This window comes from Montipora foliosa, chromosome 13, assembly GCF_036669935.1.
Source record: "Montipora foliosa isolate CH-2021 chromosome 13, ASM3666993v2, whole genome shotgun sequence".
Classification (NCBI taxonomy): Eukaryota; Metazoa; Cnidaria; class Anthozoa; order Scleractinia; family Acroporidae; genus Montipora; species Montipora foliosa.
Window position 1 is genome coordinate 39,085,978 of NC_090881.1, and position 16,863 is coordinate 39,102,840.

The 16,863-nt window shown below is 39.7% G+C and overlaps 1 protein-coding gene across 1 annotated transcript in view; it reads right to left on the reverse strand.

Annotated features, from left to right (window-relative positions):
* LOC137983215 (fibroblast growth factor receptor-like) overlaps window positions 1-16,645 on the reverse strand; it is a 25,525-nt gene extending 8,880 nt beyond the window's left edge. Inside the window, exons 1-15 of the mRNA XM_068830413.1 lie at window positions 16,570-16,645; window positions 15,628-15,993; window positions 13,304-13,567; window positions 12,872-12,990; window positions 11,594-11,658; window positions 9,311-9,492; window positions 8,139-8,186; window positions 7,876-7,995; window positions 6,836-6,854; window positions 6,323-6,365; window positions 5,407-5,698; window positions 3,620-3,730; window positions 1,812-2,002; window positions 1,175-1,297; window positions 119-189 (exon numbers count right to left, since the gene is read on the reverse strand). Of these exons, the coding sequence (XP_068686514.1) occupies window positions 119-189; window positions 1,175-1,297; window positions 1,812-2,002; window positions 3,620-3,730; window positions 5,407-5,698; window positions 6,323-6,365; window positions 6,836-6,854; window positions 7,876-7,995; window positions 8,139-8,186; window positions 9,311-9,492; window positions 11,594-11,658; window positions 12,872-12,990; window positions 13,304-13,567; window positions 15,628-15,993; window positions 16,570-16,645 (2,090 nt within the window). The remainder of the gene's footprint in view (window positions 1-118; window positions 190-1,174; window positions 1,298-1,811; window positions 2,003-3,619; window positions 3,731-5,406; window positions 5,699-6,322; window positions 6,366-6,835; window positions 6,855-7,875; window positions 7,996-8,138; window positions 8,187-9,310; window positions 9,493-11,593; window positions 11,659-12,871; window positions 12,991-13,303; window positions 13,568-15,627; window positions 15,994-16,569) is intronic.
* Between the last annotated feature and the right edge of the window lie 218 nt (window positions 16,646-16,863).

Below are 16,863 nucleotides of genomic sequence, written 5' to 3' on the forward strand. Positions count from 1 at the left end.
AAACGTAAACAGGTTTTCGCCGGCTGTAATATGTAACACCTCCAAATGAAAATCACATTGTAGAGCCTTCCTGGTCTGCCCTGAAGGTAAAGAGCTTTCAAGAAATTATAGTGCTTACACATCACTTTGTGTTGTATATGTTCCATATAGCAAAGCCTCGTGAGCAGTCCACTTGACAGGCAGGCGACCCTGTTTTTGAAGAAAATGAATAAATAAATAAATAAATAAATAACTTATTGATTAACAATTGACTAATTAACAGGCAACCTGCCGTGAAAAACTGTTTTAGCCGGACAGCTAGGACAGGGTGATTAATCTCAATCAAGATTGGATTTTCTGTCGCTGTGAACAGGTCAGAAATCTGTGGTTCTAGAAAGAACGCCATAAATACAAAGCCCACACTGGCCATTCAGTAGCATCCCCTGAATTCTAATCGTCAACTCGGTCAGCCCTTCCCAATGGGAAGACCCTAGAGAGCAATGACCAGAATCAGGTGGCTGACCAGCGGTTTTCGTTAAAACAACGGTTTGCTGGGGGTGCTCAGTCTCGCGGGCTCAGAAAACCCGGTTGTGGTCATTGTCATTTAAGGTTTTTCTTCCCAATGGGCCTTAATCACACGGCTGCCACGTTGAGTCCCGAGGGATTGAAAACTTTTGTTACGTTGAGTCCCGAGGGATTGAAAACTTTTGTTACGTTGAGTCCCGAGGGATTGAAAACTTTTGTTTTGCCCAACCGAAACTCGTTCCCGAAAATTTCAACTCGAGGCTCGGGATACGAAATCTATTGTTTATTGCCAATATGGCCGCTGCGCGAATAAAGCCCATAAACCTTTAAGAAGTCAGAGATGGAAGAGTGGGCTTGATCGTCCTGTGTAGCCTTTCTCCATAAGCTAAGTGCAGCGCATTAAAGGCAACACATGCTTAACAGACTCCAAATGTCTATGGACAAAATGGAATGTAGAAAGTCCGTTATTTGTTAAATATATCTCATGATTTAACAAAAAAAGTCGACTCCCTTCGGTGAGCTATCCTGTTCCACATTACCCGGCATCTCAAATCGATCTGGCCCCTTACACTTGTGGACTCAATGGGTAAACAGAAATTCTCTGATATTTCCCAAGTACACCCGATAACCTTAAAAACAGGAATGAATTCGATGATATCTGAATTCTAACCCGACTTCGTTTGGTGTAGATATCACCCTGTTCCACATTTCTTGCCATTCCAAAATCCGTCACTTTGCATTTCTCCCCTTCGCCAACAAGAACATTTCTCGCCGCTAAATCACGGTGGATTATCTGTAAAAAATATTATAAGACAACCAAAATAAAATTTGAAAAAAGAACACCTGTTAAAATGCCGAGAAAGAAAGTACCATCGTCTTGCGTACCACTTAGGGCGCGTTCGATTGACCCTATTCCGGAAGAAGAATACGCGGAGTGATGATTAAAGCGGTATGTCTGGCGCGTTTGGAAGCAGCAAAGATAATAAAAATATGTTTGATATAGCATTTTAGCAGATGTTTGACAATCTTAGTGTGAATCTCCGTAAAAACGAAGGATTTCTAACTTATATTCCATGTATTCCTATTCCGGAATACGGTCAATCGAACGCATCCTTAGATTCCTTTCATGCAAAAAATGCAATCCTGTGGCATTCAAGGGAGCAAGAGGATAATCCATAATATAAACTTTCCTTCTCTTGAGTAGCCTTGAAGTTTGTTTTATTACATTGATTCCCAAGATGGATGAATGTATTAAACTTTCTGAATCTTGAGAAATTTATGAAAAATCAGGTTAAATTCAAGCTTACCTTGTTAGAGGAGAGATACCGCATCCCGTCGGCAATCTGCCAAGCAAACTGCATCATTTGCGGCGACGTTAGATTTGTCCGAGGTTTTACGTCTGGGTCCTTATAGTATGTGTCATTAAGACCCCGGCTCTTTCTTAAGAATCCCAACAAGTCCCCATAAGGGATGTACTCGATCAAAACAAGCAACGGATCTGCAAAATATTATTTAACACTCCATATACAGTACTTGTAGTCTTGCGATCGTGTGCGGTTATTAACTATTACTACGTATTTCACGCAGACAAACCCAGTTTGCACGTTTAGGTGGCTTAGATATTGCGTTCATGCTGACTCTGTCCGCGCGGAGGTCCAAAGAGAGTTTTCAAGTTAATTTACACGTCTTGAAACTGATGTTCATACGCGTTGCATATTTTATGGACGCAGTGTGGCCCAGTGGTTAGGGCGCTTGCCTTGAGATCCGGAGATCCCGGGCTCAAGACCCGCTCTGACCATTCGTTGAAATTGTTCCTGGTAGTCCCAGGTTCAACTTCCCAGCCGCACTTGTAAATAGCCAACTGGTTTGCCTCCGGCCAGTTGGGGTTCTTAACAGTTGTTGTTGTTTTCTGTAGTTTCGTTGATTGTGTTCCATTGGCCCTGAAAAGCCCCTATGGGGAGCGGTCAATTAAGTATGTATTGTATTGTATGGTATCATTTAAATGATGGAAGAATGAAGAGACCGAAACGTTGCCTTTTGATATTATCAGTTTTTGCATGCTTATTATATTACATGCACTGATTGTATTACGTAACGAAGGAAAAAATCGCTCTATGTAAAGGAATCCAGATTTCCTTCGGAAATCCAGATCCCAGCCCGTGGATTCCGGATCCCGAATAGTGGACCCCGGATCCCGAGTCGTGGATTTCGGATTCCAAACTAATGGTCTCCGTCGAAATAGATCCTAGATTCCATCGAAATCTGTGGATTCTGGATTCCATACAGTGGATTCCGGATTCCCCTCTCTGGATTTCGGATTCCATAGTCTCACATTTGCTGGTTCCGGATTCCCTTGCATCGGGCGAAAAAAAAGATTTACTCGAAATAGCGGTAAAAGGAATGACCTTTCTGAAACATAACACAATACAATACAACACAATTTTAATTCCTCTTGACGTGGTTACCTAATATTGTTACGAACGTTTAATAGTTGCCAATGATGTTTCTATTGTATGAAGTAGAAGTGTTTGAGCATGCTGGCCAAATAAACCATTCGGTTTCCTAGTTGGCGCGCATGTTACCTATCGATGTTACATTTAATACTGGCGAGTAAACAAAAAGAGCACGGAAACACTAAATTTGGTAGTCATAGTTTCCAATTTAGAGTGAATCGGTTCGAGTTCCTTCTTTAGAAGGTCCTTCACCTGTGCAATTGTAGACATCGTTAACTTAGCGCCGTAAGACGACAGAGCCCTCTCAAACGTGGCCGGCCGCCATAACAACATATGCTAATCTGCTAAAGACATAGACTCGGTACAAACTCTAGAATGAGCGTATTCCGGGGGAAAACTCAGTTGAGATTGACACTCTACTGCTAAACTCACTTGTTCACTCATTCAGACACAGCGCCTGCTTAATAAGGACCTTTAGATCGGTGGACGAGGATGACTACGAGTACGAGTACGAGGTTTCCGTACTGAGCATGCGCACAAAGTTTGGAGGCCAACGAGTGGCCAACATTTTTCGAAGTGCGCGTGCTCAGAACGGAAAATTCGTGCTCGTTGTCATTTCTTCCTCTGTTCTAAAGGTCCCTAATATCAATGCCGGGATTTACCAGAATTCGTGACGCAACCCATCAGGTTGATGACATGAGGATGCGGTCTCAGATTTTTCATCAACGCCAGTTCTGACAGTAGATCTTTCCTGTCTGAATCCGAAGCATTTTCTGTAGAATATCAAGAAGGTAAAATGATTCTGTGCGATACTTTACCCAAGAATGTAAAAACGCAGAGAGAGGAGGGCAAGGGTTTGGTGACTTTGTCAGGGAGGGGGCGTAATTCAATTGAATTCAATTATTTTTTCACATTGTTTAACAGTTATATTAGCAAAGTAAAGATACAAGGAGATTAATAAAGATTAATAAATTAATGAATTAATTAATTAATATTAATAAAATTATTAATATTTGCTATTTCTGAGGCTTACAACACATGCCACTTCTACTAAAAGGCCAGAGGAGCTCAGGAATTGTGTTAAAATTGAAAAGATAATAAGAATATCATGATTCCTCGGTGAATTACTAAATAATCATTAGACGTGGTTGAGTAAAACTAATGCATGGATATGTACACTCTGAAGCAATTCTAGCTTTTCGAATGCTGTGTGTGCATGCTCGATAAACTAGTCACATTGCCAGGGTATTCCCGCACAAACTTTCAATTACATCACGTTTTTTTGTGTCACGAGGACGCTTAAAAAATGGGATACACCTTTATGCGAGCAGGGTTCGATTCCCAGACAGATGAGGGTTGAGTTTATTGGTTCCTCGATAGGTTTTTCACCGGTACTCCGGGAGCGTTTACCATTTGTCAACAAAATCCGAAAATTCCGGTTGGAAACCCAAATGGTACAGCTCATTCCAGCGGAAAGTTTCTGGAAAAGATGGAAATCCTCAGAGGTATTCCTCTTTTCCCGTCCCAACCGAAATGACCGGAAAAAGACTGTACCATTTGTAAACTCCCACTCGACCGGGTGCACTTCGGCCTCTTTTCCCGCCATTCGACGCTGCAGATGCAGCCGTCATTTTGAATTGTTTTTCGATTTGTTATATTGTTTTCTTCTAGCCGCGAGAGTCTCGGGCTTGGCGAAACGCCACACCGGGAAAATCCTGTACCATTACGAGCATTCCATTCCAACCGGATTTTCCGTTCAAATGGTAAACGCCCCGGTTTCCCCCTCTACTCAAAAAAACCAACCTATGATTTAAAGTGAATTGATTTGCTTTGATTTGCCCAGCACTAAATATAATGGGCACTTAAATAAAGTTCATTATTATATAGATACTGATGAACTACAAGGATTTCTCCATTTACTAAAAAATCATATCTTCACCGCACGTAGTGAACATATCATATTTATCTTTCACATGTGCGAATGTAGGTGTCGTCATGGTAACGAACACTATTAGCCAATAAAACGCGAGATACTTTTATGCTTCAATATAACTTTACTCTACTACATTAACATTTTTGTTGCAAAATTTTACATTATCATTATTTGCTTTTCATAACTTTCATATCTTATTTCATGTTACACAACATGAGTGTTTTAGCGGTTGGTGACCACTTTTTCATCATTTCGAAAATGAATAAAACAAGTTTTTTAAAATTCGGTTGGACATTTCATCAATATCTATATAATAAACAGAACATTACATGGCCGCTTGGGGATATGAATTTTATCTTCTCGCGCGGAAAGTATCTCTCACTTGTTCGTTTCGCTCACTTCGCTTCGGCCATGTAATATCGTCTATTTATCATTCTCAGTATCAGTATCAGTATTATTATTATTATTATTATTATTATTACTTCGTGAGCCAAAACTGATCGCAAACCGAATTACCTTTCAGCATTTTAACTGCCACCGTTGTAAGACCCTTGATTCCACTGATGTTCCAAGCTTCTGCTTTGGCCACTTGGCAAAACGCACCTTTTCCAATCTCTTTTATCAAGTTGACATGCTCTCGACTAAATTCCCAACTCCTCCTCGCTGGTGTGGGCTTGCAGGCGTCGTAGATGGATTGCTGTGTTGTGTCCAATGACATTTCACTTACCGCGAGTGAATGCAAAGACAAAACGTCAGTGGAGTGCGATAAGACATCAGTTCTGGACTCTTGAAGAGTTTCTTCACGTCCCTGCAGTTAAATTTGACATGTCAACCTGGTTAATTATCTCAGGCGCAGTTGATTGATTTCAACGTAACTGCATCGTCAATATGTTGGAGCAAAAAACAAAGTTCACTCATTAGTTTTCATTGTTTGTTATAAAATGCACCACCAATATGGCTGCAAACATAAACTCATATCCTATTGGAGTCTCTAGAGATTATAGGTCACGTGGTTGCAAGAAAAGAAAAAGAGAATAGGGAATAATTAAGGAACGATGGTTTGTTCTCATAGCGCTGTATTTAGTATTTAATTTTAAACCACCGTTTCAGGATTACTGCCTTCTCCAGGGGTTGAACCTCTATGCCGCTGTCAGAGGCCATTTATTTCTTTTTGATATTTAAATAACGCTTTCCTGTACAGCAGCTCTGCAAACATGGCATAAAAATCCTAAGATAAATATTGATGAAGGTGGCGAAAATAATAATGATGCTTATGATGATGATCATGGTGATGAAGGAAATGATAATGATAACGATGATGATGATGATAGTGAGTAATGATGATCACGATGAAAAGTGCAAAGATGAAATAATACCCAACGAGTTCTAAGTTTCTACGTGTATGATAAATTGTAAAAATGCTCGCCGTTACCTTTGCATCGTCCTGCTTGTTGTAACTCTCATTTAATTCACAACTAGTAAAAAAACAAACGTAGAACATGAGGCAAAAATTGTCTTCACAAACAAACGGCTATTTTTATTTCAAAAGAAATGAAAAATATATATTGATTTTTTTGTAATCACAAAGGGATCGAGCAAAGTTTTTACCACACTCAGAAATTCAAAATGGTGCTTCTATTTCCCTTTATACAAATGGATATTGCATTGTTGAGCTACAAGTAAGCAGAGGCTGCTTTTTATTTTACATCTTGATGATATCATATCCAAAACGTTTGTATCTGCTATGAAAGTGTCAGTGTTCTTGGGCGGCAGAGATGTCGCTTAAAGTCTTCTCAAGCGAGTCCATACTTCACCGTGGGCAAGAGTTCTTTCTCAGCGGTAAATTCTTATAGTTGGTCCTTTGGTGTGGGAGACTAAATAACTGTCGAGATATATGGAGGCTGTTTCGTAAGAGCAAGATATTTCATTTCGTATTGGTACCCACCATTTTTCTGTTGCAGAGCCTGCAAAAAGAAAATTTTAAAAAACAGCTTTAAAGTCTATCTTTTTTCCGTTTGACACAATCACAGGAATAAACACAAGCACGTCTGTGAATGGGCGTAACCAATAGTGCAGGCAAAAATATTTTTAAGAATCTGTAACGGAAAAGTTACGTTTTACTAGAATTGAAATGTTTACGCTTGCATCCTAGCATGCATTAGACCAACAATAAGCACACCCGCAAGTGAAATGCCAAGAAAGCTACCTTGTCTCAACTGGTCAGCAAAAGTGCGCGATCTTATCTAATGGTAGCTAGCTAAGCAGGAAAAAAAAACAAAACATATTCTGGTCTTTGTGCTTATCAGCTTCTCTTTCACATACACATGTCACGCCACGGTGGAAATGTTGTCTGGTAAGGAACCATTTATGAGGAATGCGTTGGAGCGGGTTGGGTCCCTTGAATGTGTGGCCCTCCTCTCATCAGCTGCTCCTTCAAGAGCACATGACTAGGAGCGTACAACGTCGTTGTATTCATGCAACGGCGTTTTTACCAGACCTCTCCAGCCAATAGCAAGTCTTGCATGAGCAATTATTACCCATGCGATTGACAATGGTCACTCGTGCAAGCCAAATCTTATTTAAGAATTCGTCTAAAAATAGCTTGATCTGTGAAAATGCCTATGCATAGATCTACTATGGGAGTTGTAGGCTCCTGGTGAAGCGCAGGTTACCGCAATTTGGTGCTTGGAGGCAAAGACGACAAGACCACACGTCACAGGAGGCCGACCGCAGTCAAATGGCAACCTGGAGGCCCTTTTTTCAATGACTTCTACCGTTGTTACGGCAGGGGTGGGCGTCACTCCTATCCCGATTGCAGGCACAACATGTCCCCAGTAACACTGGTACTCATTTATTGACCCCAAATGGATGGAAAGCTGAATGAACTTTGGAGCGCATGAACTGGGATTCTAACAACGTGCAGCGCTGGGATGCAGTCCGTGAGCGATATCCACTAGACAAATTTAATAAGCAGAACAAAATTACCTTTGTTCTTGTACCGTCTCCACAGCAGAAAAGCAAGAATAATGTTGGCCATCACGAGAAAGCAGATAACAGCAAGATAAATGGCGTGAAACATTAACAAAGTTTCCTTGGAGTCAGAATCTTAAAAAAGAAAGTACATGTATTGCATGATATGAGGCCATTGCATGTAATACTTTATCCGAATAAAAAGGAAGGTATACTTCACACCTTCGGTGTTCGGTGGTGTTGTTGGAGATGAGGTTGTGCTAAGAGAAATTGCATACCTGCGTCCTTTCTTCCTGGTCCTTTTGTCTTCGGCCTCCTCGTTCTCACTAAGGAAGAAACGATTTCCTATCTTTATCCCCCATATTGTAAATACATTCTTTATGATTCAGACTGGTCAACAAATGAATCAAATTCTACGACGACAGTTCAATTTTAGCGTGTGTTTGCTTTCACGTAATAGAGGTCTTTGTACAAAAATGAATTAATGAAGGTTTTCTTCCTTAATATACCACAGTTTCTTCAATATTACGCCTCCCTTGTGCGTTGGTTTGACCGCAGTGATTAGCCGAGAAACTTGGCCTGCGGCGACTTAAAAGACTTGACACGATTTCTCCAGAGCCTCTCTTTCTCCCTCGCTGCGAGTTTTAGAGGGGCTCTACTCGCAGGGTGAAATCGAGGCCAATGCGAGGAAATATATTAAAAAGTATTTGCATCTGAAAGGATTCCCCCGCAATAGCCTCCATTGCCAGCTAGTTCCAGTCCAATACTGAGAATACGAATATGGTCAATTAAAGGTTCAGTTACTTAGTCTAAATATGAGTTCAACAAACTTTACGTTGGCCTTTCTCCGGCTTGACTGTTATCCCTAAAAACTATCCTGTATTGTACTGTAACGATATTTCTCGCATTTACACGAAAAGATAATTAAAAAGACAAATATTTATGAGATACACAGATCAAAAAGTGTCTTGGGAAACAAACTATGATTTCCGTTGTCAGCAAGGTCTTTCAGTAATTTTGATATTTTTAGCTGTTCATCTTTCCTGTTGGCAAATCGAGTCGCACTGGAACCTACATACATACGTAGTACATACTTTATAACTTGACCGCCTTACCACAGGGGCTTATCAGGGCCAACGAAAAGATCAGAACAGAAGAACAATGTATAAGAGTCTCAATTAGCCGGAAGCAAACCAGTTGCCTATTACAAACGAAGGCGAGAAGTTGAACCAGGGACTTCCAGGATCAAATTCAACCAAAGGTCAGAAGGGTCTTGAACCCGGGATCTCCGAATATCAAAACAACCGCCCTAACGACTCAGCCACAATGTAGAGCGTAGAGCTCAGTTCAGTTCATAGGATGCAGAGCTTTCCCTGAAGCCGTTTGCCTTGGCCTCTAAGAGATGAAGCAATCACGACCAACCTTAACTTCTTAAAGCCAATTTTTTTACCTGAATTTGTTCTTGCTGTTGGACGTGTCGTAGGAATCAAGACAGGCGGATAAATATATAACTGTGGGTCAACCGTGAACTGGCCGAGTCTTGCACTTGCTATTTCATCCCGTAACGGGTTTAGAGGATCACAAGCTGGTGTTCCAAACAACATTCTAACGGTGACAATCACGCTACCAGGACTGCAAAAAGAAGTAACACAAAAGGTCTTACATTTGCATTGCTTAAAAGGAGGTCGGTTAAGGTGTTCAGAGGTGATTGTGTATATCTTCAGTTCTGCGCATGCGCAGGATTTACATTGTAAAATGATATTCCATCGTTCACGAAATCATCACTTTCTAAGAACGCGAAGAGATTCATCCCAGCTTAACTGTTTCGCTTTAAAACTCTTGGAATTCTTCCCAGCAATCGCGAATAAAGAGAGTTGGTAAACGAGGTTATATCATTAAATTCGAATGCAGCGAGTGAGTGACTTTTTCAGTGCATCTCAACCTTGTCCTCTCGGGGTCAATCATGTTCCCTATTGTCTTTGTTTTACATCTGGGGGTTTTAAAAGTTGTCAAAGGTGACCATGAAGGTAGCAGTTATGGATGGATGTTACATTACGTCCACCAGCCGTTGTAATTTGTACCATTGTCACCTTGGTCTCAAGAGATTCAATGCAAACCACCTATTTGGGGAAAATTAGTTTGAAATCAGTTACTTGCGTACATTAATAGGTGGTTTTCGAGTTACGTCATCGCCACAATGTTGGTGGACGAAAACTAGGCCTAGACACAAATATCACGTGAAATCGCCTAAAGATGTTTCCGGAAAATCCCGATTTTTTGCTCTAAATATTTCAATTTTTTTCTAAATATCCTGTTTTTTTTTCTAAACATCCCAAGAATATCTGCCTTTATTTCCATAAATAATACTGCTATAACCTAACAAAGTATGAGGCAATACAGGAAATTCAACGGTGTCTTTGTAAGGCATACAACAAAACTTTTTTTTCCAACATGTATGACATATATTGAATGGATAACACTGCTGCATGCGATTACTGCAGGCCCATATGGGATGATTTGTTCATTTTCTTTAAATTTCTCTGTTTGTAAGTAGCATTTAACTTAAAAGTTTGCTTTCTTTCTCCATTTTTCGAGGGAAAAATATGACTTTAATAGTTTCTTCCTAAAAAATCTTAAATATCACAATTTTCTAAATATTTCGAGATTTTTAAATACCTCAAAATCTTCTAAATATCCAGGAGCCCATCCTGGAGCGTGCAACTTCCATACAGCGTCTGTGAAACGGCGTTTTCACAAGTAGGTTTATTTTTAGAATAGCCCTTCCCGCGAATTAGATCAAAAAACAAAGGCAGTTCCGGTTCGGTGACCCTATGACGTCAGCTTAATTTCTTGTAATTGGTCATCGGGCTCCTGTGGGAGTCTCATTAGCGGGAAATTCAATCTAAAAATAACCTTACTTGTGAAAACGCCGTTTGCACAAGTATAGTTAAGTTGCACGCTCCGGGTGATGGGCTCCTGAAATATCTCAATATACGGATATTTGTGTCTAGGCCTAACGAAAACGTAGCTCTTTTGTTCTTCCAACAGCATTTCTACATTTTGCCACTGTCATCTGAGTCCCCAGAGACAAGTTGCAAACCACCTATGTATGGCTCTACGACAAAAACACAATGCTGTGATAATGTCATCGGTTTAAGAAGATTATCTCATCCAACGCGCATGCGCAATCCCGTCAGGAAGCATTTGAAAACGTCGGCCTGATTTTTTCAGATTCTGTCAGAGTTCGAGTGGCTTCTTTCATGTGCTTTAATCCCATTCATCGTCAGAAAGTTTGCGCAACGTTTTTTGCTTCGAAAAAACACAGGCACGTGAAAGCATCTCCCTGTGCAGCGAAGCTCTACGGTAATAGTGGTTGAAAAGCAAAGCATTTGAGATGAGCTATTAGGGAGCTCAAGCACGCGCGTTTTTGAGACGCGGACGGCAACCGGAAGTGAGCTGTTTTTCCTTTTAACTTGTCTCTCACACAAGCACATTTACATTAGAGATGATTAGTGTAAAAATGTGGGAGAAACCACTGTCCTGGAATGCGAAATGTTCTTTTCCGGTTGGCGTCCGCGTCTCAAAAACACGCTTGCTTAAGCTCCCTATTATGTCGGTGGCTACTGCGCATGTGTCCCAGTCCCTTCAGTGAGCCGTTGCTCTGAATTTTCTTTTACGTCGGGCACACGACACTGCAAGATATGAAACAAACGAATTCTTTTGTTTTTGTTACCTGAATCGTTCCAACATAACACCATAGAGCAGTTTTCCGTCGTTGGTGATGTAAACTTTCATGATCTAAGAGAACAAACACAACGAGTGTTAATGAAAAAGGCCAGTAGTTAGACGCGAGTAACAAGACTTTCGAAGCTGGCTCACAATGGGGTTTTAAATGAGCGGCTATTTTTCGCTTAGCAGTTGCAAGTTACAAGGGATCTTAAGCAAGGCGAACGACGACGGCTACGAGAACGTTGTCTAAAAATATTGATATCCCGTTAATGTAATAATTTTGCGATAACTCCAAGTCTCTCGGCTTGGAAAGCGTGATTCCACATTCCAAGATCAAAATTGATGAGAACGGTGTGGATATTTGGAGAGAACTTTGAAACTTCATCGTCAGGTGCTCTCGTCCTCAACATGACCTCAAATTTGATCATTTTACTTCGTTGTCAAGACGAGAATGGCAAAGAAATGTATCAAAATGTGAAAGGCACGTGCGGGGCGTGCAGAACTATTGTTTTTGCTAATTAAAACTTTTGTTGCGTGACGTTCTCGTAGCCGTCGTCGTCGTCGTTGCTTAAGGTACCGATTGTCAAATTTACTTCACGAGGACTCAGTAATACAAAAGTAATAACATTAACAACAACAACATGTTATTATAATGAGACAGATTTTACAATATTTGTTACCGACAATATAATTAGCAAAGCTATTCGAGGTGGGCAACAATAAAACATAACAGAACAGGGTCAATAAAGAAAACGAGATTAAAATTTATTAACTTTATAAACTTTATTTGTTATTTCAAAATGACAAATTATTACAAAATACAGTAAATCAATTTAGTTTAAAACTAGTAATAAAGGAAGGGAAAAAAGATTTTAAATGCGTTCATGTCAACATAAACCTTCTCAGTCTCCAAACCTTTTAGGAGTAGTTTGGGCAGTTTTCGTTTGAAAGGAGGTTTACTTAAGTAGCGGTAGCTTAGGAGGAATCATATTCCAAATTCTCGCACCAGTTCTAGAAAAGGAGAACGGTTGTTGACTGACTGAGTCAGACTAGATTTCTAGACGTAAAACTGACCTGCAGTTACGGATCTGGTATGATAAGAATGGATCTGGTAAGGACAATAACGAAAGCAATGATGATCGATGATAACGATAACGATAACGAAAACGATAACGATAATGATGATGATAATGATGATGATGACAATGATTTTGATCTCTGACCGTTTAACCTTTCATAACGACGGCGTGGATATACGGAATTATGAAATGGGATAACTTACTGAAGATAGAATATTATTCTCCAAAGTTCTGAACTCATTGGATTCTCTGTTCATCAAGGTCTCATTCCAAAGTTCGCTTGTCAGTGTTATATTTACTCTCTCAGATCGACACTGGCCACCTATATCAATTAAAATAATGTTGAGGAAAGATAAAACCGCTTGCTTCAATAAACGCAAAAATTTAATTGGGTTAAAAAAATCAAAATCGGGAACAAAAATACGCAAACAAGTAATTTGGTCATTTCAAAGACAGACAAATTGGTGGACAGGAAATTTTCTGACCATCAAAGAAATGGATTTCAAGCTGACTGTGCGACAAATTGTTTTCTCTTTATCAACGGTGCTTTTACAGAAAACGGTAAAGTCACATTGCAGAAGGTAGCAGTAAATTTATGATGGCAAATTTTCGACAACAGAAAAAAGATTGCTTACAATGTAAACCTACGATGCTGGCTTTTGACACACTTCCACCATATCCATTGTAAGCTGTGCATCGGTAGGATCCAATGTCCATTCTTTGCACGTCAGCAAGATGTAGTTCATACCCAGAGAATGCGAACTCACTCTGGGGTACGCCATCTTTTGTCCAGGTGATGTTGGGCAGTGGATCACCAGAAGCATTGCACGAAAGGGTTAATTCTTGTCCAATTTCCACTTCAGCGTTACTTAATGTATTCAACGTGATATTTGGAGGCACTAAAAAACATGATGATATTCAAAGTGTACATTTTACAGCATGTTCCTGCTTGATGTACGGTTAGGTTCAGAATTTAAAAAAAAAGTTTAAATTGTTTAAGATACTTCAATGCATACTTTCGTGGCTGGCATGACATACGTATGTTTCGTCCCTGACAAGGGACTCATCAGAGACCTTTCGCGACAGCCAACTTGTCAAACGTCTCGTTTGAAGTCCCGCTAGTATTCAAATTACTGGAAGAATCTAACCTGATATCTCATAAGAATTCCCAATTGCATAAAATGCCAAAAAACAAGTTTAAATTGTGAAGGATATTTCAATGCATATTTTAAAACAATTTTAAACGTTTTAAATTCAATATAATATAAATTCTAAGTTATTTCATACTTTTATGGATCAAATCTGAGTTCACTGTTCAATTATGACGTGCTTATTGTGTCATGTTGCAGAATCGAAGCGGTTAAGCGGTTCATTAATTTTTTTTTCGGCTTTTCGGTGACGAGACAAGCAGCCATATTTGTTTACTAAAACAAAAGAGATATTCTAACCAAAACTAGATGTCAATGAACCGTAAAATAATCTTACTGCTCTCGAATTTGGCTACAATGACGTCAAAGTAAACCGAAACTCGATTGGTTCCATCGATAGCTAGGATTCAATGTGATATTTAACAATTATTCGCCTCAGGCTCAGTGAATTTTGGTGAATATATATTCACCGGGTAGCGCGGTGAATATGACACTAAATTCTTATATTCACGGCTAAAAATTATACTAACAACATATAATATCTGAACATACAAGAGAAAAGAAAGAGATACGGTAAAGTGACACAGAGCATCATTTTTTTTTATTCTCGATGAAGACATTATTGATTAGAATTAAGCGAAATTAGAAATTGACGATCAGTTATTAATATTGCTTATCTTCCGTCGTGCTTGCAGGTAAAAGAAACTGTGGAGTATATTTACCTTTAATAATTGTAAGATAGCCAATATAGCTTTTCATGGTTGGTGTTCACAAGAAACGCCAGCGGCAATCATGCGCGAAGACTTAGTTCCTTTTGTTGGAACCAAAATCACAAATTAGAGAGTTTTAGCAAGGACACTTCAAAATATAACAAAGCGCTATCTTAAGTATTTCGCGATTATTCCAACTTGTTCTCTCGTTTTTGTACATTATGGGCAAACTATCCCGTGATTGGATGGCTAGAAAATGAATGGTTCATTGGCGCATGCTCGCGTTGTCTTCAAAACGTAAAATTTGGTGATTGGGGAGTACGGCAGCACTGTGCAGCACTGTGCAGCACGAATATTTTCAGTATTTATTTTACCAATAAAATAACCAGTGCTGTCGACGTTGCTTAAACTCCCTATATAACAACAAGCACGACTTATGTGTACGTTACTTGGGTTATTTGCATGTAGCCAGAATCTTGGACATTTCAAATGGAAAATGAAGATCACCCTCCCCACAATTTCATTGATTGAAAAATGACGGGATTCATCTTGCGCGCGGATTCATCATTGATTTTTTTTGGGGGGGAGGGGGGACTAATTTTTCATTTTATTTTGTCCAAGATTGTAGTGATACTAGCACCTCGGAGATGCTAAAACCAAGATTAAACTAGGTAAGAGTGTTGATCTATAACTTTGCGGTCTTTCCCCAGCACAGTCACATATGGATTCATTTTTAGATACAGGTTGCGCGCGAAACAAACAAAGGGCGGCCAATTTTAACCAATCAGAAGAAGCCATGGCACGCTTGACTGCTTCTGCCATGTTTTCTCAGGGACATGATAACTGATTTTCGCGGGAACGGGTATTCTAAAATAGACTCATTTGTGACTGTGCGTGGGAGCCCACCCACGCCATAACAACACAATCTACTGCACTCTTGCTAAAGCTTAGTGTTCTTAATAAAGGGGGTTGAAATTAAAACAAAAAGGATCGATACGTTTCTCGTGACTTTACAAAGAGTTCTTTCAGGGAATGATGAATTGCAGCAAGGAAAATAATACTCAAACAAAAGGATGAGGGTAACATCGTAATTCTACTGACCGTAAACAACCAGTGATGTTCTATGTCTCTGATTACCCTGGTTGGTGGATATCCGTAAGGTATACCTGTACTCCTCGCTGTTTTTCACGTCCAGCAACACTAGGGTCGCAGATTTAGCCTGCGAAGAACTCAATGCCTCGTACCTAGCTTTAAATTCTTCGGAATTGTAAGAAAACTGATCACTCTCTCGCTTTATAGCGATACGTACATCTCTCTCACTACTGGATATTCGCCTGAAGAAGGTAATGGTACTAATGGTTTCATTTATTGCAAGACTGTACTTCCAAACGAGTGACACTCGACTGCTGTTGACGCCTTCCACTACAATTGTTTCACGTGCCGGCGAGCTTGTTATGCTGAAGGTTTCTGAAAAAGGAGAGATTGATATAAAATACAAAAACGAAATACGAAATACAGAGAGGAATGAAGGAAATAAAGTAAAACAAAATTTGCAATATTTGTACAGTGTGAATGTTTCGTTTGCTGCTGGGTGAGTTACGAAGACAATTAATGTCAACCCACTGTTTTGAAATCTCCTGATTACAATTACGTAATTTGCAATCAACAACCATTTAATTTCTAAATCTCTCATGTGAGAAAAACGCTCTGACATCATAAAGCCTTCCAAGGATTGGAAACTTTATCCACTGGATACGTCACTGTCCAACATTAATGGCCAACAAATGAAATGCACATTCGTTTCAGAAGAGACAAAGTTTTGCACATTTCTGTCACGTTCTGGGCTTAACAGACTTTGTTTATATCCATGATGAATACTGAAATCTATCTAGAATTTGAAACTACTGAAAAGTGACATTCACGAAGTTAAATTATCGAGGCCTTGAACTGCTGGGGCCAATCCTTCCACGAGGCTTTCCATGCAATACCTGCATCAGCCATTTTAGTGACACGAACCGTTGAAATATTAATCAAACGACTCACCGCTTTGCTGCAAAACATTAACAAATAGCACTGCGCCGACAATAAACTGTAAAGCCGTACCGAAGCCAACCACCATCTTTGCCTTTCAGCGAGGAATAATATTTTATCTATCTAAAAATATCTCGTTGCAACGGATGTTGTTTGAATTTGCCAAATATGTCCAGATGCGTGGGGAAATGCATCAGTGATTTAATGGTCTTTCCACTTAAAAACAAACAAGGTAGCGATAAAGATGCAATATAACATATTGTGACGTTAGTAGGTATTCGTTCTTTTGTAAAACATTACGCAGAC